At 42.8% G+C, this 27,258-nt stretch overlaps 3 protein-coding genes across 3 annotated transcripts; 1 reads left to right on the forward strand and 2 right to left on the reverse strand.

The window, feature by feature from the left end:
• Nucleotides 1-284: 284 nt before the first annotated feature.
• LOC139218262 (protein NLRC3-like) lies at nucleotides 285-3,743 on the reverse strand. The gene is made up of 3 exons (XM_070849826.1): nucleotides 3,467-3,743; nucleotides 598-1,528; nucleotides 285-531 (listed from the first exon to the last, which is right to left on the reverse strand). Exons 1-3 carry the CDS (start codon nucleotides 3,741-3,743, stop codon nucleotides 285-287), a joined length of 1,455 nt encoding a protein of 484 aa, XP_070705927.1.
• Nucleotides 3,744-6,790: 3,047 nt separating this feature from the next.
• Nucleotides 6,791-21,394, forward strand: LOC139217623 (NLR family CARD domain-containing protein 3-like). The gene is made up of 8 exons (XM_070848995.1): nucleotides 6,791-6,864; nucleotides 11,290-11,575; nucleotides 11,685-13,476; nucleotides 13,572-13,745; nucleotides 15,197-15,370; nucleotides 15,819-15,992; nucleotides 16,915-16,961; nucleotides 20,381-21,394. Exons 2-8 carry the CDS (start codon nucleotides 11,299-11,301, stop codon nucleotides 20,920-20,922), a joined length of 3,180 nt encoding a protein of 1,059 aa, XP_070705096.1. The 5' UTR covers nucleotides 6,791-6,864; nucleotides 11,290-11,298; the 3' UTR covers nucleotides 20,923-21,394.
• A 444-nt stretch (nucleotides 21,395-21,838) lies between these two features.
• On the reverse strand, nucleotides 21,839-26,480 carry LOC139218277 (NACHT, LRR and PYD domains-containing protein 3-like). The gene is made up of 2 exons (XM_070849841.1): nucleotides 26,204-26,480; nucleotides 21,839-24,230 (listed from the first exon to the last, which is right to left on the reverse strand). The coding sequence occupies exons 1-2, from the start codon at nucleotides 26,478-26,480 to the stop codon at nucleotides 23,251-23,253; spliced, it is 1,257 nt and encodes a 418-aa protein (XP_070705942.1). The 3' UTR covers nucleotides 21,839-23,250.
• Between the last annotated feature and the right edge of the window lie 778 nt (nucleotides 26,481-27,258).

Raw genomic sequence — 27,258 nt, forward strand, 5'->3', positions numbered from 1 at the left:
CTACCAAACAAACAAATTTTCATTTGGGACCTCGCAGGTTTGACGAGTCTCGACGAGCAGGTCCATAGAACATAGCCAACATATCAGGGGTCAGGAGGATGAGGACCTTTCTTCCTCGTTTGCCTTTGATCTCAATTCTTTGGAAATACTTGCAAAGCTTCCTCACTAACTCGGACAGAGCGAGCTCGACATCCAGATGAGTGGACGAGGCTTCTCTCAGCGAGAAAGCATTCAGTGGCATCTTTGAAACTTCCCCTTCTCTTCTGCGGTTGAACAGTATGACTTCACACAGTGTTATTTTTGCCAGTTCTGACTCCAGAGTTGATGAAGGTCAGATGGACATGAAGAGCAGCCAGAAACTCCTGAATGCTCAGATGGACGAAGCAGAACACCTTGTCCTGGTACAGTCTGCTCTCCTCTCTAAAGATCTGTGTGAACACTCCTGAGTACTTAGAGGCTTCTCTGATATTGATGCCACACTCTGTCAGGTCTGATTCATAGAAGATCAGGTCTCTGGGCTCCAGTGTGGATCTGTCTCAGATTTTCTATCATACTTGATGTTCTTCAGTTTGCTGAACCACCAGGAAGTGGATGTACATCTCAGTCAGGGTCTTGGGCAGCTCTCCTCCATCTGGGTTCTTCAGCAGAACCTCCAGAACCGTAGCAGTGATCCAGCAGAAGACCGGGATGTGGCACATGATGTGGAGGCTTCGGGACGTCTTGATGTGGAAGATGATTCTGTCGGCCTGCTCTTCATCTCTGAATCTCTTCCTGAAGTACTCCTCCTTCTGAGGGTCGGTGAACCCTCTGACCTCTGTCACCATGCCAACACACTCAGCAGGGATCTGATTGGCTGCTGCAGGTCGTGTGGTTATCCAGAGGCGAGCAGAAGGAAGCAGATTCCCCCTGATGAGGTTTGTCAGCAGCACATCCACTGAGGTGGACTCTGTCACATCAGTCAGGGTCTCATTGTTGATGAAGTCCAGAGGAAGTCGACACTCGTCCAGACCGTCGAAGATGAAGATGACCTGGAACTCTTCAAACCTAAAGATTCCTGCGTCTTTGGTTTCACTAAAGAATCGATGAACAAGTTCCACCAAGCTGCACTTTTCCTCTTTCAGCACATTCAGCTGTCTGAAGGTGAAAGGAAACATGAACTGTATGTCCTGGTTGGCTTTGTCTTCAGCCCAGTCCAGAGTGAACTTCTGCGTTAAGACTGTTTTCCCGATGCCGGCCACTCCCTTTGTCATCACTGTTCTGACTGGTTCCTCTCTTCCATCTGAGGCTTTGAAGACGTCCTCACATCTGATGGTTGTTTCTGGTCTGTCTGGTTTCCTGGAAGCTGCTTCAATCTGTCTGACCTCACGTTCATTGTTGACCTCTGCAGCCCCCCCCTCTGTGATGTGGAGCTCTGTGTAGATCTGGTTCAGCAGCGTTGGGTTTCCTGCTTTGGCGACGCCCTCAAACACACTCTGGAACCTCTTCTGCAGGGTAGACTTGAGTTTTCGCTCGCACTCAGCAAGAATCTCTGAATGAACAAAAATTAGACATTAGTGATAAGATGGCACAACAAATGTATCAGCAAATACAGCTGGACTCAACATTATTGAATCCACATCACAAATTAGTAACAAGTACAGTAGTAGTATCTGCAAAATCTACAAACTTTCAACTGTCTTAAATGAGTATGACAGGTGGTTTCTCCAAATTCAACACAACATGCCACTTTTTTGGCAACTGCAGTCTCTAAACTATTCAGCCCCTTCCTGACAAGTATCTTTAGTACTTAGTAGAGCACCTTTTAGCTAGTTTAGTTTAATCTGAGGAGCTCATTCCTCATGAACAACAGCCTCCAGCTCTTTATTATTCTTGTGTTTATGTGCTGCAACCTCCTTCTTCAAATCTCACCAGAGATTTTCTGTGGGAAGTCAGGTGACTGTGACGGCCACTCTGGTGTCTTACAGGATTTTTCCTGAAGCCTTGGTGGACTTTAAGGTTTGATTGGGATCATTGTCCTGTTTGAAGGTCCAATGATGCCCATGCTGCAGCTTCCTCAAAGACGGCATGATGTTTTCTCCTGTATTTCCTAACACTAGATTGGGACTGCGAACACTCCATGCCTTTAGTGTCTTGCATTTTCCTTGTTTGTTTTGTCTCAAGCACACCTAATGCAACTAATCAAAGGCCTCATTAGCTGCATCAGGTGTGCTTGAGACAACACCTGATTTGAATGATTAGCTTGCTTCCAAGATTTCTCCTTTTTAAAAGCTCTTAAATTATTCTTGGTCTGAGCTTTTGGGAATAATTTTCCTTGGGTGACCCTTCCAGGAGCCTTCCCTCCGAGAAACAACTTCCAGGGTCCCTGAAGTAGACAAACTCCTCTACCATATTAAGGTGGTGACTCTTTGAGGGGTTCCTCTAGATCAAGGGTGTCAAACTCAATCAAAGAAAGGGCCAAAATTTAAAACACGGTCTAAGTCAAGGGCCAAACGGGCTCAACATTTAGTGAAGACTCTAAAAGTGACTCTTTTATTATAGTATATAATATAATATATATATATATATATCATATTTCTGGATTTTTTTTAATATATATATATACACATATATACACATACACTACTCACAAAAAGTTAGGGATATTCGGCTTTCAGGGGAAATTTCAGGATGAACCACCACCAATACATTTCCTGCTTCAGGTAGAATTGGTATTTAAACAGTCCTCCTCATCCTGCTGTTCACATTCTGACATCATGAGACCAAGACGACACTTAACAGCTGATCAGCAGCACCTCAACACTGGAGGCTTCAAACAGGAAGTCCTCAGACGGAGGTGTTCACTGAGCTTAGAGGGTCACAGAGTGTCATCAGGAGGTTGGAACAGTGATACAGAGACTGGAAGAGTCACAGAGAGGAGAGGAGTGGACGTCCTTTGGCCACGTCCCAATTTTACCTTTACCCTCGTTTACCCTCCACTGTTGGTAGATTTTCTTTCAATAAATTGTTTAAGATGAAGGAACTACCAGTGCATGCTGATACTTAAATGTCCTACTTTCATGATATAATATCACTGTAGCATTCACTTTTTACATTTTCCATACATTTCACCTGAAAGTCGAATATCCCTAACTTTTTGTGAACCCTCTCTCTCTCTATATATATATATATATTTTTTTTTTATTTATCCAGAAATATGAATTTAAACTTAACTTAACTTAACTTAACTTCAACAACTTTTCCTCAATAAAATAAATAGAATTTTAAATAATCTTTTTATTTCTTGTACTGTCCTCATGTTTTGTCTCATAGTGTCGTCTTATATTTAGATTCTTTAATTATGACCTCATCAGCTCCACTAACAAGACACACAGGTTCACCTCCGACAGACAAACAGGTAAAACTCTGCCCCCCACCTGCTGAGAAAGTCTGAGAAAGTACTCTGTCAAATACCTTTCTAATGACCTACCTGTTGGTTCTGAGATGGTAGGTGGGAAATTCTTCACCAGATCATTCTGATTAATCAAAACCAAAACCATTTTGGCCACTTTGATGGTGTTTATACAGTAGGTCTTCACCATCTGATCCACTGTGTCCATCCTGTCTGCATTCTCCAGTCGACTCTTTGGGATTGCTGTGAAGCCTTCCAGGACTCCTTTCTGCTGCAGGTACCACTTGAATTTTTTAAAGTCCTCGGCTCCCAAATCCTCCAAAGTTCCCAAGAGGACCTGTTGAGGTGTCGCCATCTTTTTCTCCTGTAACGTTCAAGAACATACTAAAAGAACATTGGGGAAGCCCAACCATAACAGATCAATGCTCATTCACTTCTTAAAGTTTCGTAGAGGGAGTTTGTCTGTCCTGAATTAAAGTGGAGAGACGGAGCACACAGCAGTGTCAAAACCCAACATTCACACATTCCTCTGGTCGGATTCTCACCTGCTGCTGAACTGACTTCAGGTGGACTGACAGACGCTTTCCACTTTCATGAGGAAACACTGGGAGAGAAGAAGCTGCTCATTCCTTCCTCGTCAGTCCTGGTGTCTGTGTGCATCTGATCTGAGGACGCCGTCACACCCTCATACCTTCAGAGTCCAAGTCTGACAAACACCAGTGACGTAAACACTGGTCCAACCTGTGGCAGAAACCCAGTGAGAGTCAGAGGAGCCACTGATCAGATGGTGGAGTTCTCCTACCTGTCCACCAGGTGGAGCTAACTGACCATCTGATCAACTACAGATCAGCAGCAACATGGATCCTGGAGCCCTGAAGACAGCAGTTATTAAAGCTCTCTAGAAAAAGCCTGATCTAGACGCCTCAGTGATAAACGACTACAGACAAACATCAGACTGGTCTTTTGTGGGAAAGGCCATTGAAAGGGTTGTTTTCCTGCAGCTTAACACTTTCTTGGTGCATAATAATCCCCTCAGTCTGGTTTTAGACCACAGCACTGAGGCTGCACTAGTTTTAAATGACATCACCTGAGTAGCCACACATGGAACATTTCATTGACAATTTTAATCTTAAATCTTTGCATTTGATGCTGTTGACCATGAGATGCTGTTGGACAGGTTAGAAAAGTGGGACTACTTTGTGACGACTGGTCATTTTAAATCTGAGCAAACAAAAATAACCTGTGGGGTTCCTCAAGGGTCCATTCTCTGACCTCTTCTTTTCATTGTTTATATGCTTCCCCTGAAATTAAAGCCCACTAATCAAGCCATAAATCATCAGTTCATTAAATCAGCCTCCTCCCACCTTTTAAACAAACAGCCAGAATAAAAGATGTTTGTCCAAACGAGACACAGAAACTTATTCACACATTTATCTTCATTACATCGCTGAAGATGCTGAAATGGCGAATGAATGTAGCTGAAAAGCTGAATGCACAACTGCATCATAACGAGTAGCAGAAAAGCTAGTGGAAGTAGTAGTAGTACTGCTAATGTGTTAGTACTAGCAGTACCAGTACAGGGAGCAGTAGCACTAGTAGTACTAGTAGTACTAGTAGTACTAGCAGTACTAGTCCAAGCCCTCGGCTCCAGAGCTGAACCAAAGTCACTGTGAGCAGCAGCAGACTTTGCTGAGATGAAGATTCACTTTACACATGAGGAGGTACGAAATTAAGTCAAAATAAATATATAGAATAAAATATTAAAGAAATAGAGGAAGCTTCAGAGCCAAAGTAACTTCAGAGTGAATGAGGAAGCTGAATGGTTTCCTGTTGCTTTGGAGCCGATAGTTCAGACAGCTGAAACGGTGTCGGGCTCTCAAACAGGACACACTTCTCCACCTTCTGATGGTTTAACTGTGTAGAAAAAGCTGAACGTGAGGACGTTCAAGGGGCTGAAGAGAGGAAACTGTTGAAGCAGCAGAAAGGCAGAGGCCGTCTCGCGCTGAAAGGAGGAAGCAGAAGCCTTTCAAAGGGAAGAAGAAGAGGATTTTTACAATCCACCCACAGACTTCAATGTTTAAAAACCCTGAAAAAATGTGTTTCCAGCAGCGTCTCAGAACAAACTGACCTGCGATCTGGTTCTCTGCAGATCTCCAGGTGGAGAAGCCCTTCGATAGTGATGTTATGTGCTGTGATGATGCTTTGAAGCGTGTCGAGTGTGAAGTGTGTCACAAGGTTTGCAGTGTTGCCAACTCCTCAGTGAGGAAAGCAGGTATTAAGTAAGCAAGCAGGCTATTTCCTAAAAGTCGGTAAATGGCGTCACCATCTAATTTGCATAATGTGAAATTTGCATGTAGTTGTCATGGACGCTGTAGGAGAGAGGAATAACATTGTGGGAGACAAAAAGTAAGTAAAAGACAAATCAGCCACAAATTAACTTTCTTCTGTTTATTCTACTAATAGGCCGTCACTTCTCACAGTAACTTCATGACTTAAATAGTTTGTCTAGACCCACATTGCATAAGTTTTCTCCTGTATTGTTAAATGTCAGAACATCAAAATGTCCTCATCCAGGTTTGGGACCAGCAAAGTGTTGGTTTAGTTTCCAATTAGTATCCATTTCCATCCTGCTCTGAGCTCTGGGCGGTGACTGAGAACAGGAGACTGTGGACACGAGGTCAAACAGGCCACGTTTCTTCTTCTTCTGCTAGTTTAAATGTAAACTGTCCAGCAGCTGTCAGCCATCACAACTGAACTGCTGCTACGACTTCCGTGTTTTGATCAGCTGACCCAAAGACCCGGATGCAGGCTGTTATGGTTGTAAGTCTCGCGAGATTTCAGTAGGTGGTGACGTTTGTCCAAAATAAAAGCTCCTCCAGTACTGATGTGATCTGACTTTATGCGATCATTACTTATTAAATGTGGAAGAAAATAAATATCTTGACAATACAATAATATTACAATTATTATGATTATTATGATAATATATAATATTTATGACAATTTCATAAGTACATATAAGCACAAACATAGGCCTTCTGTATATATACATGCATACATGCATAGACACCAATGATAACATGTTCTATAAATGTATATATTTATAGGCTTTGGATAGTTGTTGTGCAGTTGCTGTGTAGAAATGGTCTGACAGAGTGCAGAGAACAGCTTGATGCAGCAGTGGCATACAGAGGAATCAGGAAAGGAGACAGTGAGGAGTGTTTAGAAGGAATGAATGAGTATTTTTCCTTTGACACAATACCAAGAAAGCATTCTCTGCTTTTCCAGCCTCTGTCAGGTAAAGGACAGGAAACTTTTTTCAACTCCGATGTAAAGAGGGTGCGTCCTCAGATCACATGCACAGAGACACACTGACGAGGAAGGAATGAGCAGCTTCCTCATTCTCAGTGTTTCCTGCACACATGAAGGTTGAAGATTGAAAGCGTCTGCGAGTCGACCTGAAGTCACTTCAGCAGGTAAGAAACGTACCAGAGGAATGTGTAACTGTTTGATCATCAGGATCACTGTTTGACTCAACTGTGGAGAGGTTTTAACAAATGATCTGGAAATATCCATTTGGTGCGATTGATTTATTGTGTAATTTTATACACTTCCGGCAGCCTGTTGCATCACCTCCCGCTAAATGTTGGTGTTTTCTTCTCTGTTTTTGATTTTTGCACTGGTTGGCATTGTTTGGCATTACTTCTACATCGTGAATGTACATGTTATACAGTACAGGCCAAAGGTGGGACACACCTCATTCAATGCGTTTTCTTTATTTTCATGACTATTTACATTGTAGATTCTCACTGAAGGCATCAAAACTATGAATGAACACGTGTGGAATTGTGTACTTAACAAAAAAGTGTGAAATAACTGAAAACATGTCTTATTTTCTAGTTTCTTCAAAGTAGCCACCCTAGTATTACAAGTATTACAGCTTGTAAACGCTTTTTGTAGCCAGCCAAGAGTCTTTCAGTTCTTCTTTGAGGGATTTTCGCCCAGTCTTCCTTACAAAAGTCTTCCAGTTCTGTGAGATTCCTGGGCCGTGTTGCACGCACTGCTCTTTTGAGGTCTATCCACAGATTTTCAATGATGTTTAGGTGAGGAGACTGCGATGGCCATGGCAAAACCTTCAGCTTGCGCCTCTTGAGGTGTGTTTAGGATCATTATCCATTTGTAGAAGCCATCCTCTTTTCAACTTCAGCTTTTTTACAGATGGTGTTATGTTTGCTTCCAGAATTTGTTGGAATTTAATTGAATCCATTCTTCCCTCTACTCGTGAAATGTTCCCCGTGCCATTGGCTGCAACACAACCCCAAAGCATGATTGATCCACCCCCATGCTTAACAGTTGGACACGTGTTCTTTTCATGAAATTCTGTGCCCTTTTTTGTCCAAACATACCTATGTTCACTGCGGCCAAAAAGTTCTATTTTAACCTCATCGGTCCACAGAACTTGTTTCCAAAATGCAACAGGCTTGTCTAGATGTTCTTTTGCAAACTTCTGACACTGAATTTTGTGGTTTTCTGATATTTTTCTTGATCTTCCAGACCTTATCTTGACCTCCACTGTTACTATTAACTGCCATTTCTTAATTATGTTCCAAACTGAGGAAATGGGTACCTGAAAACACTTTGCTATCTTCTTATAGCCTTCTCCTGCTTTGTGGGCATCAATCATTTTCATTTTCAAAGTGCTAGGCAACTGCTTGGAGGAACCCATGGCTGCTGATTGTTGGGACAAGGTTAGAGGAGTCTGGGTATTTATAAAGCTTTGAAATTTGCATCACCTGGCCTTTCCTAACGATGATTGTGAACAAGCCATGACCCTAACAGGCTAATTAAGGTCTGATACCTTGGTCAAAGCTATCTGAGAGCACAAATCTCCTGGGGTTCCCATTCTTTTGCAGGGTGCTTTTTCACTCTAAAACTGTACAAAACAAAAATAATACACTGACAGTGCTTAAAATATTGAAAAGAGTGTTTCATGTTTAACGTTATGCCTTTTGGAGATAATTTCATCTTCCACTTTCTTAACTGTTCACATTAACAGAAATTTTGACCAGGGGTGCCCAAACTTTTGCATGCCACTGTAGCTGATTGGTTCTTGCCATAATATGAATTCTAACAGTTGTCCAATAGGGCTGTCGGCTGTGTATCAACCTGACTTCTGCACAACACAACTGATGGTCCCAACCCCATTAATAAGGCAAGAAATTCCACTAAGTAACCCTGACAAGGCACACCTGTGAAGTGAAAACCATTTCAGGTGACTACCTCATGAAGCTCATTGAGAGAACACCAAGGGTTTGCAGCGCTATCAAAAAAGCAAAGGGTGGCTACTTTGAGGAATCTAAAATATAAGACATATTTAGAATTATTTCACACTTTTTTGTTAAGTACATAATTCCACGTGTTCATTCATAGTTTTGATGCCTTCAGTGAGAATCTACAATGTAAATAGTCATGAAAATAAAGAAAAGCATTGAATGAGTGTGTCCAAACTTTTGGCCTGTACTGTATATTATTATTATCAGTGGTATTATTGTTATTATTATTATTATTGTAATACATAATTTTTTATACATACTTTATATATATTTATATTTTTACTTTGTGTTTGAAGTTTATTCTTATTCTTTTGGAGCTGTGTGTTATTATTCTTTTTGGACTGATCCATCGGACCAATCCATTGGCCTCATTGACTGCTGGACTCTTTATTAGATTGTTTGTTCACTTACATTGGTTTATTTCAGTGAACTCTGTAAAGCACTGTGAGACAACTCTGTTGTGATATTGGGCTATACAAATAAATTGAATTGAATTGAATTGAATTGAATTGTAACAAAAAGCAATACCCCCCTGGGGATTATTAAAGGAATTCTGATTCTGATTCTGATCATGAAGTTCTGGAGGAGTATGGGAGCATTGTTTACACTTGTGAACAGCTGATGGCGTTACGGCAACCAGCGCTGCTGCTGCTGCTGCCTGGAGAGAGGCTGCACATCCTCGAGGAGCTCCGGAGGAAACGCAGGGGCTGCAGGGCTGGAGCCAAGCTCACGGCAAAGAAGAGGAAATACAAAAGAGAGTTCACCTGCGCCATTGTTGTTGCTGTTTACATCCCGACCGGACTGTACGCTCCTTCCCCAACAACAAGCCCTGGATCACCAGCGACCTGAAGGATCTTCTCAACAAGAAGAAGAAGAAGGCTTTTAGGGCTGGGGACAGGGATGAGTTGAAGAGGGTGCAGCGTGACCTGAAGGTGAAGCTGAGGGAGTGCAAGGACTCCTACAGGAGGAAGCTGGAGGCCAAGTTCCAGCAGAACAACACCAAGGAGGTGTGGGCTGGTATGAAGGATCACTGGCAGCGTGGAGAGGGCCAACGAGCTGAACTGTTTCTTCAACAGGTTTAGTTCACAGTCTCCTGCTGCCCCCTCCTCCTCATCCTCACTTCCCATGATGCTTCCCCCACTTCCCCCCTGCAATCCCACCCAGTGAGCCCCACAGACCCAACTCCCCCTTCACAGACAACTGCCCCAACTCCATCCCTGGCAGCATCAACCCCAGGATCATCAGGACCTGCACCAGCCAGCGGTCTCCTGTCCTGTGTCGCCTCTTCAGCCTGAGCCTGGACCAGGAGAAAGTACCAACACTGTGGAAGACCTCCTGCCTGGTTCCGGCGCTCAAGAAGTCGTCCCCATTGGACCCAAATGACTACCGACCAGTTGCCCTCACTTCCCATGTGATGGAGAGGCTGGAGAGGCTGGTCCTGAACCATCTGAGATCGCAGGTGAGACCATCACTGGACCCTATGCAGTTCTCCTACCAGTCTCATCTTGGTGTGGATGATGCTGTCGTCTACCTCCTGCAGAGAGCTCTCTCACATCTGGATGGTGTTGGGTGCACTGGAGAGTCACATTCTTTGATTTCTGCAGTGCATTCAACACCATCCAGCCTTTCCTGCTGAGAGAGAAGCTGCAGGTGATGAGTGTGGACGCTCCCACCATCTCCTGGATCACCGACTACCTGACAGACAGGCAGCGCTCCGTCTGATGTGGTGGTCAGTGGTACAGGAGCTCCACAGGGAACTGTGCTGTCTCCTGTTCTGTTCACCTTGTACACCTCAGATTTTAAACACAACTCCGAGTCGTGTCACTTACAGAAGTTTTCTGATGACGTGGCAGTTGTAGGGTGTATAAGAGGTGGAGGGTACGGAGGAGTACGGGGCTCTGGTGGGTGATTTTGTGGAGTGGTCTGGTCGGAATCATCTGCATCTCAACGTGGCAAAGACCAGGGAGATGGTGTTCGGCTTCAGGAAGAAGAGGACGGCTACACAGCCCCTGAACCTCCTGGGAGAGGACATTGCCACTGTGGAGGAGTACAAGTACCTGGGCATCCACACTGACAACGGACTGAACTGGAGGACCAACACTGACGCTGTGTACAAGATGGGGATGAGCCGCCTCTACTTCCTGAGGAAGCTCAGATCCTTCAACGTGTGCAGCAAGATGCTGGAGATCTTCTCCCAGTCTGTTGTAGGCAGCGCCCTGTACTGGGCAGTGGTCTGTTGGGGGAGCAGCATCAGAGCCGGCAACACCAACAGACTGAATAAATTAACTGACAGAAACTGATCAAGCTCTGTGACTGGCTGCAAACCGGACACTTTTGAAGTGGTGGTGGAAAGAAGGACCACGAACAAACCTGACCACCCACTTCACCCACTACTGGACAGACAGCGGAGCAGCTTCTCAAACAGATTGGTTCAGCTCCGCTGTCACAAGGACGGATACAGGAAATCTTTTCTGCCATTTTCTTAACATTGATTATCAACCTGTGCTTTCATGAAATGTTAAAATTATAAACTGCAGTATCTTAAAACAATCTTTTGTATCTTGACAGAGAGGCCAGATGGCGACACCTCAACAGGTCCTCTTGGGAACTTTGGAGGATTTGGGAGCCGAGGATTTTAAAAAATTCAAGTGGTACCTGCAGCAGAAAGGAGTCCTGGAAGGCTTCTCACCAATCCCAAAGAGTCGACTGGAGGATGCAGACAGGATGGACACAGTGGATCAGATGGTGAAGACCTACTGTATAAACACCATCAAAGTGACCAGAATGGTTTTGATTTTGATGAATCAGAATGATCTGCTGAAGAATTTACCAAACACCATCTCAGAACCTACAGGTAGGTCATTAAAAAGGGATATGACAATGTAAGATATTGTACTTTACATTTTGATGACTCATGTTTTCCCTGCCATCCTCTGAATTGTGTCTCATTTTAATTCATTCAGAGATTCTTTCCAAGTGCCAGCATAAACTCAAATCCAACCTGAAGAAGAGGTTTCAATATGTGTTCGAGAAAATCACAAAAGCAGGAAATTCAAAACTTCTACATGAGATCTACACTGAGATCTACATCATGATGGAAGATACGGGAGAGGTCAACATGGAACATGAGATCAGACAGGTTGAAACAGCATCTTGGAAACCTGCAACAGTAGAAACAACCATCAGCTGTGAGGACGTGTTCAAAGCCTCCGATGGAAGAGAGGAACCAGTCAGAACAGTGATGACAAAGGGAGTGGCCGGCATTGGGAAAACAGTCTTAACGCAGAAGTTCGCTCTGGACTGGGCTGAAGACAAAGCCAACCAGGACATACAGTTCATGTTTCCTTTCACCTTCAGACAGCTGAATGTGCTGAAAGAGGAAAAGTGCAGCTTGGTGGAACTTGTTCATCGATTCTTTAGTGAAACCAAAGACGCAGGAATCTGCAGGTTTGAAGAGTTCCAGGTCATCTTCATCTTCGACGGTCTGGACGAGTGTCGACTTCTTCTGGACTTCATCAACAATGAGACCCTGACTGATGTGACAGAGTCCACCTCAGTGGATGTGCTGCTGACAAACCTCATCAGGGGGAATTTGTTTCCCTCTGCTCGCCTCTGGATAACCACACGACCTGCAGCAGCCAATCAGATCCCTGCTGAGTGTGTTGGCATGGTGACAGAGGTCAGAGGGTTCACTGACCCTCAGAAGGAGGAGTACTTCAGGAAGAGGTTCAGAGATGAGGAGCAGGCCGACACAATCATCTCCCACATCAAGACGTCCCGAAGCCTCCACATCATGTGCCACATCCCGGTCTTCTGCTGGATCACTGCTACGGTTCTGGAGATTCTGCTGAAGAACCCAAAGGGAGGAGAGCTGCCCAAGACCCTGACTAAGATGTACATCCACTTCCTGGTGGTCCAGTCCAAAGTTAAAAATGTCAAATATCATGGAAAATCTGAGAGGGATCCACATTGGAGTCCAGAGAGCAGGAAGATGATCGAGTCTCTGGGAAAACTGGCGTTTGAGCAGCTGCAGAAAGGGAACCTGATCTTCTATGAATCAGACCTGACAGAGTGCGGCACCGATATCATAGAAGCCTCTAAGTACTCAGGAGTGTTCACACAGATCTTTAGAGAGGAGAGCGGACTGTACCAGGACAAGGTGTTCTGCTTCGTCCATCTGAGCATTCAGGAGTTTCTGGCTGCTCTTCATGTCCATCTGACCTTCATCAACTCTGGAGTCAATCTGCTGTCAGAGGCAAAATGGTGGTCTAAACTATTTAGAGATACATCTAAACCCACACATTTCTACCAGAGTGCAGTAAAAAAGGCCTTACAAAGTCCAAATGGACACCTGGATTTGTTCCTCCGCTTCCTGTTGGGTCTTTCACTGCAGACCAATCAGAATCTCCTACGAGGTCTGCTGACTCAGACAGGAAGTAGCTCAGAGACCAATCAGGAAACTGTCAGATACATCAAGAAGAAGATCAACAAGGATCTGTCTCCAGAGAGAAGCATCAACCTGCTCCACTGTCTGAATGAACTGAATGATCGTTCTCTAGTGGAGGAGATCCAACAGTTCCTGAGATCAGGAAGTCTCTCCACAGATAAACTGTCTCCTGCTCAGTGGTCAGCTCTGGTCTTCATCTTACTGTCATCAGAAGAAGATCTGGACGTGTTTGAGCTGAAGAAATACTCTGCTTCAGAGGAGGCTCTTCTGAGGCTGCTGCTAGTGGTCAAAGCCTCCAGCAAAGCTCTGTAGGTGGATGGATCACTGGATATATTCATTTCTAGTCTTTATATTTCATGAAGAAGAAAGTCTACCATTGTGTTTATCACTGTCTCTTCCTCAGGCTGAGTGGCTGTAACCTCTCTGAAAGAAGCTGTGCAGCTCTGTCCTCAGTTCTCAGCTCCCAGTCCTCCAGTCTGACAGAGCTGGACCTGAGTGATAACAACCTGAAGGATGCAGGAGTGAAGATCCTGTCTTCTGGACTGGGGAGTCCACACTGCACACTGGAGACTCTCAGGTCAGAGATCAGCTGTTTGTTATCAGCTGATTAAAACGTTAGTTTACACTCAGGTTAATGCTGATGAGAAGACTCCACATCTGAGGGATCATTCTTCTCATAGAACTCTCTGTAAAATGGCATCAAACGAACAAAACAGGAAAGGAGTTGTAACTGTAACTCTGAATACTCTACATTGGTTTGTATAACTGCATCACTGTTTGTGTGTGTCTTTCTGTTTTTGATGTATGTCTATGAGCCAGCGACTCAGTAGATACTAACTTGTTCTCATTACCAGGTCGTCAAAGACACATCCCTCAGCGTCTGGTACTGAGGCACAAGGCACCCTTCAGCTGCAGCATTAGATGTTCAGAAACACTGATCTGGCCCTTCACTCCAAACATTCCTCACTCCCATGTCATCAAATGCTGACCTCTGTTTAGCATCTGTATGAGATTCACAGGACTCTGACCTCGCCACAGGTCTACTGGACCTTCATCATGAGGCAAGAATGATGAACACCTGGTTAAAAGATGGTTTGGGTGAAACTGTCTCCTGGCTGAAAGTTCAGTGTCTGACCGATTCATCCATCCATCTATTCATCCATCCATCCATTTATCCAATCTGACCCCCTTCCTTTGCAGACTTTCTCACTATTTACACTATATTGCCCTCTAGCGTCTCGCACAGACACTTCAGGGTGCCTTGTTAGTCGGTATCAGACACAAAAGGGGTCGACAAAACGACAATATTTGATGACCTGGTAATGATAACAGTCTGAGAATAGGTGTAGATTTTCTTGCAGTTCTTTTTTCATTGAGAAATTGTACCAACTCTTTCCTGATTCCAGGCTGTCAGGCTGTCTGGTCACTGAGGAAGGCTGTGCTGCTCTGGCCTCAGCTCTGAGCTCCAACCCCTCCCATCTGACAGAGATGGACCTGAGTAACAACGACCTGAAGGATTCAGGAGTGAAGTCCCTCTGTGCTGGACTGAAGCGTCCACACGGCACACTGGAGACTCTCAGGTCAGGATTCAGCCACATATCAAAAGGCCTTTTAAATCCTGCTTTACTTTCACGTCAGTGTTAAAGAAATACGGAACTTCTTAAAGACTGTCCTGATAACATGAGTGCAGCTGTGACTTGGTTGTTAAAACAGGTTGATGGTTTCATCAGTGACTCTTGCTACATATCAAAGATGCTTATTTCATTATTCCTAAGTCTGTTCTGTCCTTGAATCCTTGAGATTTCTTAGATTTCTGAAGCTGATTGATGGGGAACTTTTCAAACTAATGAAATGAAAACATCAAGACTATCATTAAGTTGTCTCTTTGTGTTGATGACTGGTACTTGACCATTTTGAAAACTAATTCCATGCTGTCATTTATGATTATTCTTCTTGATATGATTATTTTTTAGGCATGTCCTCAAGATAGAGTAGGTGTAGATTTTGTGATATTTTTCCTGATTCCAGGCTGTCGTTCTGTCTGGTCACTGAGGAAGGCTGTGCTGCACTGGCCTCAGCTCTGAGCTCCAACCCCTCCCATCTGACAGAGATGGACCTGAGTAACAACGACCTGAAGGATTCAGGAGTGAAGTCCCTCTGTGCTGGATTGAAGCGTCCACACTGTACACTGGAGACTCTCAGGTCAGAGTTCAGCCACATATCAAAAGGCCTTTTAAATCCTGCTTTACTTTCACGTCAGTGTTAAAGAAATACGGAACTTCTTAAAGACTGTCCTGATAACATGAGTGCAGCTGTGACTTGGTTGTTAAAACAGGTTGATGGTTTCATCAGTGACTCTTGCTACATATCAAAGATGCTTATTTCATTATTCCTAAGTCTGTTCTGTCCTTGAATCCTTGAGATTTCTTAGATTTCTGAAGCTGATTGATGGGGAACTTTTCAAACTAATGAAATGAAAACATCAAGACTATCATTAAGTTGTCTCTTTGTGTTGATGACTGGTACTTGACCATTTTGAAAACTAATTCCATGCTGTCATTTATGATTATTCTTCTTGATATGATTATTTTTTAGGCATGTCCTCAAGCTAGAGTAGGTGTAGATTTTGTGATATTTTTCCTGATTCCAGGCTGTCGTTCTGTCTGGTCACTGAGGAAGGCTGTGCTGCTCTGGCCTCAGCTCTGAGCTCCAACCCCTCCCATCTGAGAGAGCTGGACCTGAGTTACAACCATCCAGGAGGCTCGGGACTGAAGCTGCTGTCTGCTGGACTGGATGATCCACAGTGGAGACTGGAGACTCTCAGGTATGAACAGAGCTAAAACCTGGTGTTCGTGCTCTCAACAATCTGTGTGTGAATGTGTAATCTATACATATAAAACAACTTCCACAAATACAGAAAAAGATTTGTAAACTCAGATATTTTGCCAATATAACATGGATCAGAAAACATAAATTCCAGAAATAAAAACAATATAATTCAAAAGTAGTGTAACAAGTAGTTTAACACATTACTCTACACAGGCAGTAAGATTGTAAAGAAACGTATTACTTTCAAATGAAAGTAACATGAAATATTTTACATTTTGTAAGTAACTTTCCCAACATTGACACAGCAGACGTTGCATGCTGGGATTCTTGTGTTTGAGGCTTGTGTGAAGAAGTTATTCTGACTAACGGCACAGCAGCTGTTTGCTCGCCTGCTGTCGCTGCTGCAGCTTCCAGTCCTCACTAGATACTGAAGGTTAAACATGAAGATAAGGGAGGGAAAGACGTCCAGCTTCCTTGTGCTGCTGCGTCAGAAGCAGAAGTATTTCTGAAGAAGCAGCACAAGCCCACGAGCATCCTCAGACAGAAGTGTGTGTGCTAGAACGTCTCCAGAACAAATGAACACACACTAATAATCAGCGTCACATTAACGTGATGAAACACTGAACGCATCATTTATCGCTGGTTGTTTTCTCATCAGCTCGTAGAGACGGCGTGCTCTTACTTTGGTGGGACGTTTGTCTGAAATTCAAGGATTCACAAATATCAGTTTGAAAGTTTTAATGTTGGGAAGACGTTCACAAACGCTTTTCATTTCTCTGTAGATTCATTTGATATATTCACAGGTTTTATTGTGGAAGTTGTGTTTTATTTGCAGAACATGTTCAGTAATAATACTGAGACAAACCATCTCTATAGAAATGTTCCTGTTTTCATCCTCTGACTGTTTCTTCCTGCAGGATGGACCACGGTGGAGAACACAGGCTGAAACCTGTTCCGTGGAAGTGTGAGTGTGGATTCAGAGCAGCTCACAATCTGATGTTTAAAGATATTTACAGACTCCACACTGCAGCCTTCTAGTCAGCTACAGATGACAACCTGTCACTTTATTTCTTTGACTTATGAACATTTAATAAATATAGATGCAATTAATCGTCTTTATCAATCAACCTCTCTTTATACAGAGCTAATTCATAACCAATGTTGTGACTGATACTGATCAATATGACTGGTACTGATCAATGTGACTGATACTGATCAATATGACTGATACTGATCAATGTGACTGTTACTGATCAATATGACTGATCAATGTGACTGATACTGATCAATATGACTGATACTGATCAATGTGACTGATACTGATTAATATGACTGATCAATGTGACTGTTACTGATTAATATGACTGATCAATGTGACTGTTACTGATCAATATGACTGATACTGATCAATATGACTGATCAATGTGACTGATACTGATCAATATGACTGATACTGATCAATATGACTGATCAATGTGACTGATACTGATCAATATGACTGATCAATGTGACTGATACTGATCAATATGACTAATACTGATCAATATGACTGATCAATGTGGCTGATACTGATCAATATGACTGATCAATGTGACTGTTACTGATCAATATGACTGATACTGATCAAGATGACTGATCAATGTGACTGATACTGATCAATATGACTAATACTGATCAATATGACTGATCAGCGTGACTGATACTGATCAATATGACTAATACTGATCAATATGACTGATCAATGTGGCTGATACTGATCAATATGACTGATACCGATCAATGTGACTGATACTGATTAATATGACTGATCAATGTGACTGTTACTGATCAATGTGACTGATACTGATCAATATGACTAATACTGATCAATATGACTGATCAATGTGACTGATACTGATCAATATGACTGATCAATATGACTAATACTGATCAATATGACTGATCAATGTGACTGATACTGATCAATATGACTGATACTGATCAATATGACTGATCAATGTGACTGACACTGATCAATATGACTGATACCGATCAATGTGACTGATACTGATTAATATGACTGATCAATGTGACTGTTACTGATCAATATGACTGATACTGATCAAGATGACTGATCAATGTGACTGATACTGATCAATATGACTAATACTGATCAATATGACTGATCAACGTGACTGATACTGATCAATATGACTGATCAATGTGACTGATACTGATCAATATGACTGATACTGATCAATATGACTGATCAATGTGACTGATACTGATCAATATGACTGATCAATATGACTAATACTGATCAATATGACTGATCAATGTGACTGATACTGATCAATGTGACTGTTACTGATCAATATGACTGATCAATGTGACTGATACTGATCAATATGACTGATACTGATCAATGTGACTGATACTGATTAATATGACTGATCAATGTGACTGTTACTGATTAATATGACTGATCAATGTGACTGTTACTGATCAATATGACTGATACTGATCAATATGACTGATCAATGTGACTGATACTGATCAATATGACTGATCAATGTGACTGATACTGATCAATATGACTGATCAATGTGACTGATACTGATCAATATGACTAATACTGATCAATATGACTGATCAATGTGGGTGATACTGATCAATATGACTGATCAATGTGACTGTTACTGATCAATATGACTGATACTGATCAAGATGACTGATCAATGTGACTGATACTGATCAATATGACTAATACTGATCAATATGACTGATCAGCGTGACTGATACTGATCAATATGACTAATACTGATCAATATGACTGATCAATGTGGCTGATACTGATCAATATGACTGATACCGATCAATGTGACTGATACTGATTAATATGACTGATCAATGTGACTGTTACTGATCAATGTGACTGATACTGATCAATATGACTAATACTGATCAATATGACTGATCAACGTGACTGATACTGATCAATATGACTGATCAATGTGACTGATACTGATCAATATGACTGATACTGATCAATATGACTGATCAATGTGACTGATACTGATCAATATGACTGATACTGATCAATATGACTGATCAATGTGACTGATACTGATCAATATGACTGATACTGATCAATATGACTGATCAATGTGACTGACACTGATCAATATGACTGATACCGATCAATGTGACTGATACTGATTAATATGACTGATCAATGTGACTGTTACTGATCAATATGACTGATACTGATCAAGATGACTGATCAATGTGACTGATACTGATCAATATGACTAATACTGATCAATATGACTGATCAACGTGACTGATACTGATCAATATGACTGATCAATGTGACTGATACTGATCAATATGACTGATACTGATCAATATGACTGATCAATGTGACTGATACTGATCAATATGACTGATCAATATGACTAATACTGATCAATATGACTGATCAATGTGACTGATACTGATCAATATGACTGATACTGATCAATATGACTGATCAATGTGACTGATACTGATCAATATGACTGATCAATATGACTAATACTGATCAATATGACTGATCAATGTGACTGATACTGATCAATATGACTGATCAATGTGACTGATACTGATCAATATGACTGATACTGATCAATATGACTGATCAATGTGACTGATACTGATCAATATGACTAATACTGATCAATATGACTGACACTGATCAATACGGTAACAGTGAAAAACACGATTATAACAGGACTAATATCAGTAAAAAGATCCTCAGCAGTGATTCATGAAGTCAGAGAACCACAGCAGGAGAACCAGGACCAGGACCTGAGGGTCCTGGTCCTGGTTCTCCTGCTGTGGTTCTCTGGTTCCTGAGGATCCTGGTCCTGGTTCTCCTGCTGTGGTTCTCTGGTTCCTGTGGATCCTGGTCCTGGTTCTCCTGCTGTGGTTCTCTGGTTCCTGTGGATCCTGGTCATGGTTCTCCTGCTGTGGTTCTCTGGTTCCTGTGGATCCTGGTCCTGGTTCTCCTGCTGTGGTTCTCTGGCTTCATGAATCAGTGCTGAGGATCTTTCCACTAGTTGTAGTTCCTAAATATGGTCACTAGTTCCTGTGGTTCTATGTTCTCTGTGGTGGTCGGATCACAGAAGGTGTCCTGACATTTAAATATGATGTAATCAGCCCCACAAACTGTCATCAGTCATTGATCACCAGATCTTCTGCATCAGCTGAGTCCTGAGCCGTGACTGAGCAGAACCGGTTCACGCAGTGTAGAAGAAGAAGAAGGAGGCTCCAGCTGCTCGACCCTGAATAAACTAAAGTCAAAGCCAACAGTTGGATCAGCTGATAACCTGCTGCTGTTTGGTGTCTTCTTCTCTCCATCAGATTCCTGTGAACTCTCAGTGGACACAAACACAGTGAACGGATTCCTCAAACTGTCTGACAACAACAGGACGGTGACACTGGTGGAGCAGCAGCCATATCCTGATCATCCAGAGAGATTTAAGAACTACTGTCCTCAGCTGCTGTGCAGAGAAGGTCTGACTGGTCGCTGCTACTGGGAGGTGGAGTGGAGAGGAGAGGTTTATGTAGCTGTGAGTTACAGAGGAATCAAGAGGAGTGGAACCACTAAGGACTGCTGGTTTGGATTAAATGATCAGTCCTGGAGTCTGGAGTGTTCAGGTGGTGGTTACTCTGTCAGGCACAATAACAAAGAAACAACCTCCTCCTCCTCCTCCTCCTCCTCCTCCTCCTCTGGTAGAGTAGGAGTGTACTTGGACTGTCCTGCCGGCTCTCTGTCCTTCTACAGAGTCTCCTCTGACTCACTGATCCACCTCCACACCTTCAGGACCACCTTCACTGAGCCTCTGTATGCTGGCTTTGGCTTTTGGTGGTCTGGTTCCTCAGTGTCTCTGTGTTCTCCATAGGAGGGAGAGTCTCCTCCTGTTTCCAGAAACACTCTCAGTATGACCAGCTGATCACTGTGATCACACAAACAACTGAATCTGATCAAGTTGTTTGTGTTGTAATGGGAGCTGCTCGTTTTGCTTATTTTGGTTTGAAAGAGTTTTAAAATGTGAGTCTGAGAGCTTCTCTTCAAACTGACTGTGTTCACCTTTCAGTGTTCTGCCTGCAGGAACAGAAATCTCCCCGTCGTGGGACTAATAAAGAAATATCTTATCCTACAGAACACATTTATCTTATCAAGGTGATGATTACTTCTTCAGGTGTAGAAATGTTTCAGCACTTTTCGTGTAAAGAGCTTAATACCTTTGTCTGATGCACGTGATGATGAATCTGATATGATGTTACTGTTCATATAGAAAATAAACCTGTGTTTGCTGTTTCCCAGTCATTGGATGGTTTGGATGGTTAAACACACCTGATCGGCCTGCTGGTGTGGATGATGTATAAATATGGCAGCTTTAATCAGACTTCAGCAGCAGGCAGTGAGTGTGCAGGCGTAACCACTTCGACACAGTAAAACATCGTCTTCCTCAATTAGAAAACCTTTAATATAACAGGAGAAAGTTCTATCAGAAATATACAACCTTTAATAACCAAATGAATGAAACTAAAGCTGGTACAATAAATCTTTTTTGCACATTCAGTAAATAATAATACATAAATATGAATTATTATCATATACATATATATTTATAGTATGAAACTAAATGTCTGTGAAGATTCTCAGTCATCCAGCTCATAGTTATTCCACAACTGGACTTGTCCAAGGAATTAAATCAAAGTCTGAAGTCACTAGAAGAAAGGTGTTCACACACAGCAAGATCTTATTCTGCATCATAACGGGCAAATATTTGTCCAAAATAAAAGCACCTCCAGTATTGATGTGGTCTGACTTTATGTGATCATTACTTAGTAAATAAATAGACCACATGGTTTTGACAAATGTGGAAGAAACTAAATATCTTGACAATACAATAATTATAATCATTATGATAATATAGAACATTATGACAATTTAATCAATCAATCTTTATTTATATCGTGCCACAGAGCTGTAGTTGTAGTTGTAGGAGGTGACTGCAAACTTTTGCTGGGTCCATTTGGATACTTCCTTGGGCCACGATGTACCCCAGGAATGAGACGGAAGAGGCATGGAACTCTGAGCACGTCATTAAGTTCAAGCTTGGCGAAGATGGAGCAGTTCAAAGGCAGACGAGATGGTAAATGGTCTGTATTTGTATAGCGCCTTTCTAGTGATTTCAACTACTCAAAGCGCTTTACATGACATCCTCATTCACCCATTCACACACACATTAGTACAGGAGGGATCTAATTAGGAGGAGACTATTCTTTCATACGCATTCACACACTGAAGCCAGGCTTCATGGATCTCCCAGCAGGGGATGAGGAGGGGCGTATGCCTGCAGCCAGAGAGTCATTGACGTAGGTCTCCATGGCCTTTCTTTCTGGGGCAGATAAGGAGTACTAAAGTGAAGTAGTAGTAGAAGTGCCGGGTAGGAGGTCAATCGCACAATCATAGGGACGCAAAGACAATCTGGCAGTGAGTGAGTGGACCGGAGCTGCTTAAATGCTGGCTGGATGATGAGTGGAGATGAGACACAGCTGGGAGCAACAGGTGGAACTGATCAGTAGATGGGGGGGTGTGGCAAGGTGGTGAGAGAGACAGAGGTGAGAGGGAATCTCACAGCAGGCAGGAGAGCATGACTGAGTGCTTGTGGTCTACCAAACAAACAAATTTTCATTTGGGACCTCGCAGGTTTGACGAGTCTCGACGAGCAGGTCCATAGAACATAGCCAACATATCAGGGGTCAGGAGGATGAGGACCTTTCTTCCTCGTTTGCCTTTGATCTCAATTCTTTGGAAATACTTGCAAAGCTTCCTCACTGACTCGGACAGAGCGAGCTCGACATCCAGATGAGTGGACGAGGCTTCTCTCAGCGAGAAAGCATTCAGTGGCATCTTTGAAACTTCCCCTTCTCTTCTGCGGTTGAACAGTATGACTTCACACAGTGTTATTTTTGCCAGTTCTGACTCCAGAGTTGATGAAGGTCAGATGGACATGAAGAGCAGCCAGAAACTCCTGAATGCTCAGATGGACGAAGCAGAACACCTTGTCCTGGTACAGTCCGCTCTCCTCTCTAAAGATCTGTGTGAACACTCCTGAGTACTTAGAGGCTTCTATGATATTGATGCCACACTCTGTCAGGTCTGATTCATAGAAGATCAGGTCTCTGGGCTCCAGTGTGGATCTGTCTCAGATTTTCTATCATACTTGATGTTCTTCAGTTTGCTGAACCACCAGGAAGTGGATGTACATCTCAGTCAGGGTCTTGGGCAGCTCTCCTCCATCTGGGTTCTTCAGCAGAACCTCCAGAACCGTAGCAGTGATCCAGCAGAAGACTGGGATGTGGCACATGATGTGGAGGCTTCGGGACGTCTTGATGTGGAAGATGATTCTGTCGGCCTGCTCTTCATCTCTGAATCTCTTCCTGAAGTACTCCTCCTTCTGAGGGTCGGTGAACCCTCTGACCTCTGTCACCATGCCAACACACTCAGCAGGGATCTGATTGGCTGCTGCAGGTCGTGTGGTTATCCAGAGGCGAGCAGAAGGAAGCAGATTCCCCCTGATGAGGTTTGTCAGCAGCACATCCACTGAGGTGGACTCTGTCACATCAGTCAGGGTCTCATTGTTGATGAAGTCCAGAGGAAGTCGACACTCGTCCAGACCGTCGAAGATGAAGATGACCTGGAACTCTTCAAACCTGCAGATTCCTGCGTCTTTGGTTTCACTAAAGAATCGATGAACAAGTTCCACCAAGCTGCACTTTTCCTCTTTCAGCACATTCAGCTGTCTGAAGGTGAAAGGAAACATGAACTGTATGTCCTGGTTGGCTTTGTCTTCAGCCCAGTCCAGAGTGAACTTCTGCGTTAAGACTGTTTTCCCGATGCCGGCCACTCCCTTTGTCATCACTGTTCTGACTGGTTCCTCTCTTCCATCTGAGGCTTTGAAGACGTCCTCACATCTGATGGTTGTTTCTGGTCTGTCTGGTTTCCTGGAAGCTGCTTCAATCTGTCTGACCTCACGTTCATTGTTGACCTCTGCAGCCCCCCCCTCTGTGATGTGGAGCTCTGTGTAGATCTGGTTCAGCAGCGTTGGGTTTCCTGCTTTGGCGACGCCCTCAAACACACTCTGGAACCTCTTCTGCAGGGTAGACTTGAGTTTTCGCTGGCACTCAGCAAGAATCTCTGAATGAACAAAAATTAGACATTAGTGATAAGATGGCACAACAAATGTATCAGCAAATACAGCTGGACTCAACATTATTGAATCCACATCACAAATTAGTAACAAGTACAGTAGTAGTATCTGCAAAATCTACAAACTTTCAACTGTCTTAAATGAGTATGACAGGTGGTTTCTCCAAATTCAACACAACATGCCACTTTTTTGGCAACTGCAGTCTCTAAACTATTCAGCCCCTTCCTGACAAGTATCTTTAGTACTTAGTAGAGCACCTTTTAGCTAGTTTAGTTTAATCTGAGGAGCTCATTCCTCATGAACAACAGCCTCCAGCTCTTTATTATTCTTGTGTTTATGTGCTGCAACCTCCTTCTTCAAATCTCACCAGAGATTTTCTGTGGGAAGTCAGGTGACTGTGACGGCCACTCTGGTGTCTTACAGGATTTTTCCTGAAGCCTTGGTGGACTTTAAGGTTTGATTGGGATCATTGTCCTGTTTGAAGGTCCAATGATGCCCATGCTGCAGCTTCCTCAAAGACGGCATGATGTGTTCTCCTGTATTTCCTAACACTAGATTGGGACTGCGAACACTCCATGCCTTTAGTGTCTTGCATTTTCCTTGTTTGTTTTGTCTCAAGCACACTTAATGCAATTAATCAAAGGCCTCATTAGCTGCATCAGGTGTGCTTGAGACAACACCTGATTTGAATGATTAGCTTGCTTCCAAGATTTCTCCTTTTTAAAAGCTCTTAAATTATTCTTGGTCTGAGCTTTTGGGAATAATTTTCCTTGGGTGACCCTTCCAGGAGCCTTCCCTCCGAGAAACAACTTCCAGGGTCCCTGAAGTAGACAAACTCCTCTACCATATTAAGGTGGTGACTCTTTGAGGGGTTCCTCTAGATCAAGGGTGTCAAACTCAATCAAAGAAAGGGCCAAAATTTAAAACACGGTCTAAGTCGAGGGCCAAACGGGCTCAACATTTAGTGAAGACTCTAAAAGTGACTCTTTTATTATAGTATATAATATAATATATATATATATATATCATATTTCTGGATTTTTTTTAATATATATATATATATATATATATATATACACATATATACACATACACTACTCACAAAAAGTTAGGGATATTCGGCTTTCAGGGGAAATTTCAGGATGAACCACCACCAATACATTTCCTGCTTCAGGTAGAATTGGTATTTAAACAGTCCTCCTCATCGTGCTGTTCACATTCTGACATCATGAGACCAAGACGACACTTAACAGCTGATCAGCAGCACCTCAACACTGGAGGCTTCAAACAGGAAGTCCTCAGACGGAGGTGTTCACTGAGCTTAGAGGGTCACAGAGTGTCATCAGGAGGTTGGAACAGTGATACAGAGACTGGAAGAGTCACAGAAAGGAGAGGAGTGGACGTCCTTTGGCCACGTCCCAATTTTACCTTTACCCTCGTTTACCCTCCACTGTTGGTAGATTTTCTTTCAATAAATTGTTTAAGATGAAGGAACTACCATTGCATGCTGATACTTAAATGTCCTACTTTCATGATATAATATCACTGTAGCATTCACTTTTTACATTTTCCATACATTTCACCTGAAAGTCGAATATCCCTAACTTTTTGTGAACCCTCTCTCTCTCTCTCTATATATATATATATATATATATATATATATTTTTTTTTTTTTTTTATTTATCCAGAAATATGAATTTAAACTTAACTTAACTTAACTTCAACAACTTTTCCTCAATAAAATAAATAGAATTTTAAATAATCTTTTTATTTCTTGTACTGTCCTCATGTTTTGTCTCATAGTGTCGTCTTATATTTAGATTCTTTAATTATGACCTCATCAGCTCCACTAACAAGACACACAGGTTCACCTCCGACAGACAAACAGGTAAAACTCTGCCCCCCACCTGCTGAGAAAGTCTGAGAAAGTACTCTGTCAAATACCTTTCTAATGACCTACCTGTTGGTTCTGAGATGGTAGGTGGGAAATTCTTCACCAGATCATTCTGATTAATCAAAACCAAAACCATTTTGGTCACTTTGATGGTGTTTATACAGTAGGTCTTCACCATCTGATCCACTGTGTCCATCCTGTCTGCATTCTCCAGTCGACTCTTTGGGATTGCTGTGAAGCCCTCCAGGACTCCTTTCTGCTGCAGGTACCACTTGAATTTTTTAAAGTCCTCGGCTCCCAAATCCTCCAAAGTTCCCAAGAGGACCTGTTGAGGTGTCGCCATCTTTTTCTCCTGTAACATTCAAGAACATACTAAAAGAACATTGGGGAAACCCAACCATAACAGATCAATGCTCATTCACTTCTTAAAGTTTCGTAGAGGGAGTTTGTCTGTCCTGAATTAAAGTGGAGAGACGGAGCACACAGCAGTGTCAAAACCCAACATTCACACATTCCTCTGGTCGGATTCTCACCTGCTGAACTGTCTTCAGGTGGACTGACAGACGCTTTCCACCTTCATGAGGAAACACTGGGAGAGAAGAAGCTGCTCATTCCTTCCTCGTCAGTCCTGGTGTCTGTGTGCATCTGATCTGAGGACGCCGTCACACCCTCATACCTTCAGAGTCCAAGTCTGACAAACACCAGTGACGTAAACACTGGTCCAACCTGTGGCAGAAACCCAGTGAGAGTCAGAGGAGCCACTGATCAGATGGTGGAGTTCTCCTACCTGTCCACCAGGTGGAGCTAACTGACCATCTGATCAACTACAGATCAGCAGCAACATGGATCCTGGAGCCCTGAAGACAGCAGTTATTAAAGCTCTCTAGAAAAAGCCTGATCTAGACGCCTCAGTGATAAACGACTACAGACAAACATCAGACTGGTCTTTTGTGGGAAAGGCCATTGAAAGGGTTGTTTTCCTGCAGCTTAACACTTTATTGGTGCATAATAATCCCCTCAGTCTGGTTTTAGACCACAGCACTGAGGCTGCACTAGTTTTAAATGACATCACCTGAGTAGCCACACATGGAACATTTCATTTACAATTTTAATCTGAAATC

This window comes from Pempheris klunzingeri, chromosome 18, assembly GCF_042242105.1.
Source record: "Pempheris klunzingeri isolate RE-2024b chromosome 18, fPemKlu1.hap1, whole genome shotgun sequence".
NCBI classification, from domain to species: domain Eukaryota; kingdom Metazoa; phylum Chordata; class Actinopteri; order Acropomatiformes; family Pempheridae; genus Pempheris; species Pempheris klunzingeri.

What these genes read in the sequence shown, in the direction of transcription:
- LOC139218277 (XM_070849841.1), bottom strand. Translation starts at nt 26,480, where the DNA reads ATGGCGACACCTCAACAGGTCCTCTTGGGAACTTTGGAGGATTTGGGA. An exon ending in TACCATCTCAGAACCAACAG is followed by an intron (nt 24,231 to 26,203) that starts GTAGGTCATTAG and finishes TTGTTCATTCAG; the next exon opens with AGATTCTTGCTGAGTGCCAG.
- LOC139218262 (XM_070849826.1), bottom strand. Translation starts at nt 3,743, where the DNA reads ATGGCGACACCTCAACAGGTCCTCTTGGGAACTTTGGAGGATTTGGGA. An exon ending in TACCATCTCAGAACCAACAG is followed by an intron (nt 1,529 to 3,466) that starts GTAGGTCATTAG and finishes TTGTTCATTCAG; the next exon opens with AGATTCTTGCTGAGTGCGAG. An exon ending in CCCAAGACCCTGACTGAGAT is followed by an intron (nt 532 to 597) that starts GTACATCCACTT and finishes AATCTGAGACAG; the next exon opens with ATCCACACTGGAGCCCAGAG.
- LOC139217623 (XM_070848995.1), top strand. Translation starts at nt 11,299, where the DNA reads ATGGCGACACCTCAACAGGTCCTCTTGGGAACTTTGGAGGATTTGGGA. An exon ending in CACCATCTCAGAACCTACAG is followed by an intron (nt 11,576 to 11,684) that starts GTAGGTCATTAA and finishes TAATTCATTCAG; the next exon opens with AGATTCTTTCCAAGTGCCAG. An exon ending in AAAGCCTCCAGCAAAGCTCT is followed by an intron (nt 13,477 to 13,571) that starts GTAGGTGGATGG and finishes TCTCTTCCTCAG; the next exon opens with GCTGAGTGGCTGTAACCTCT.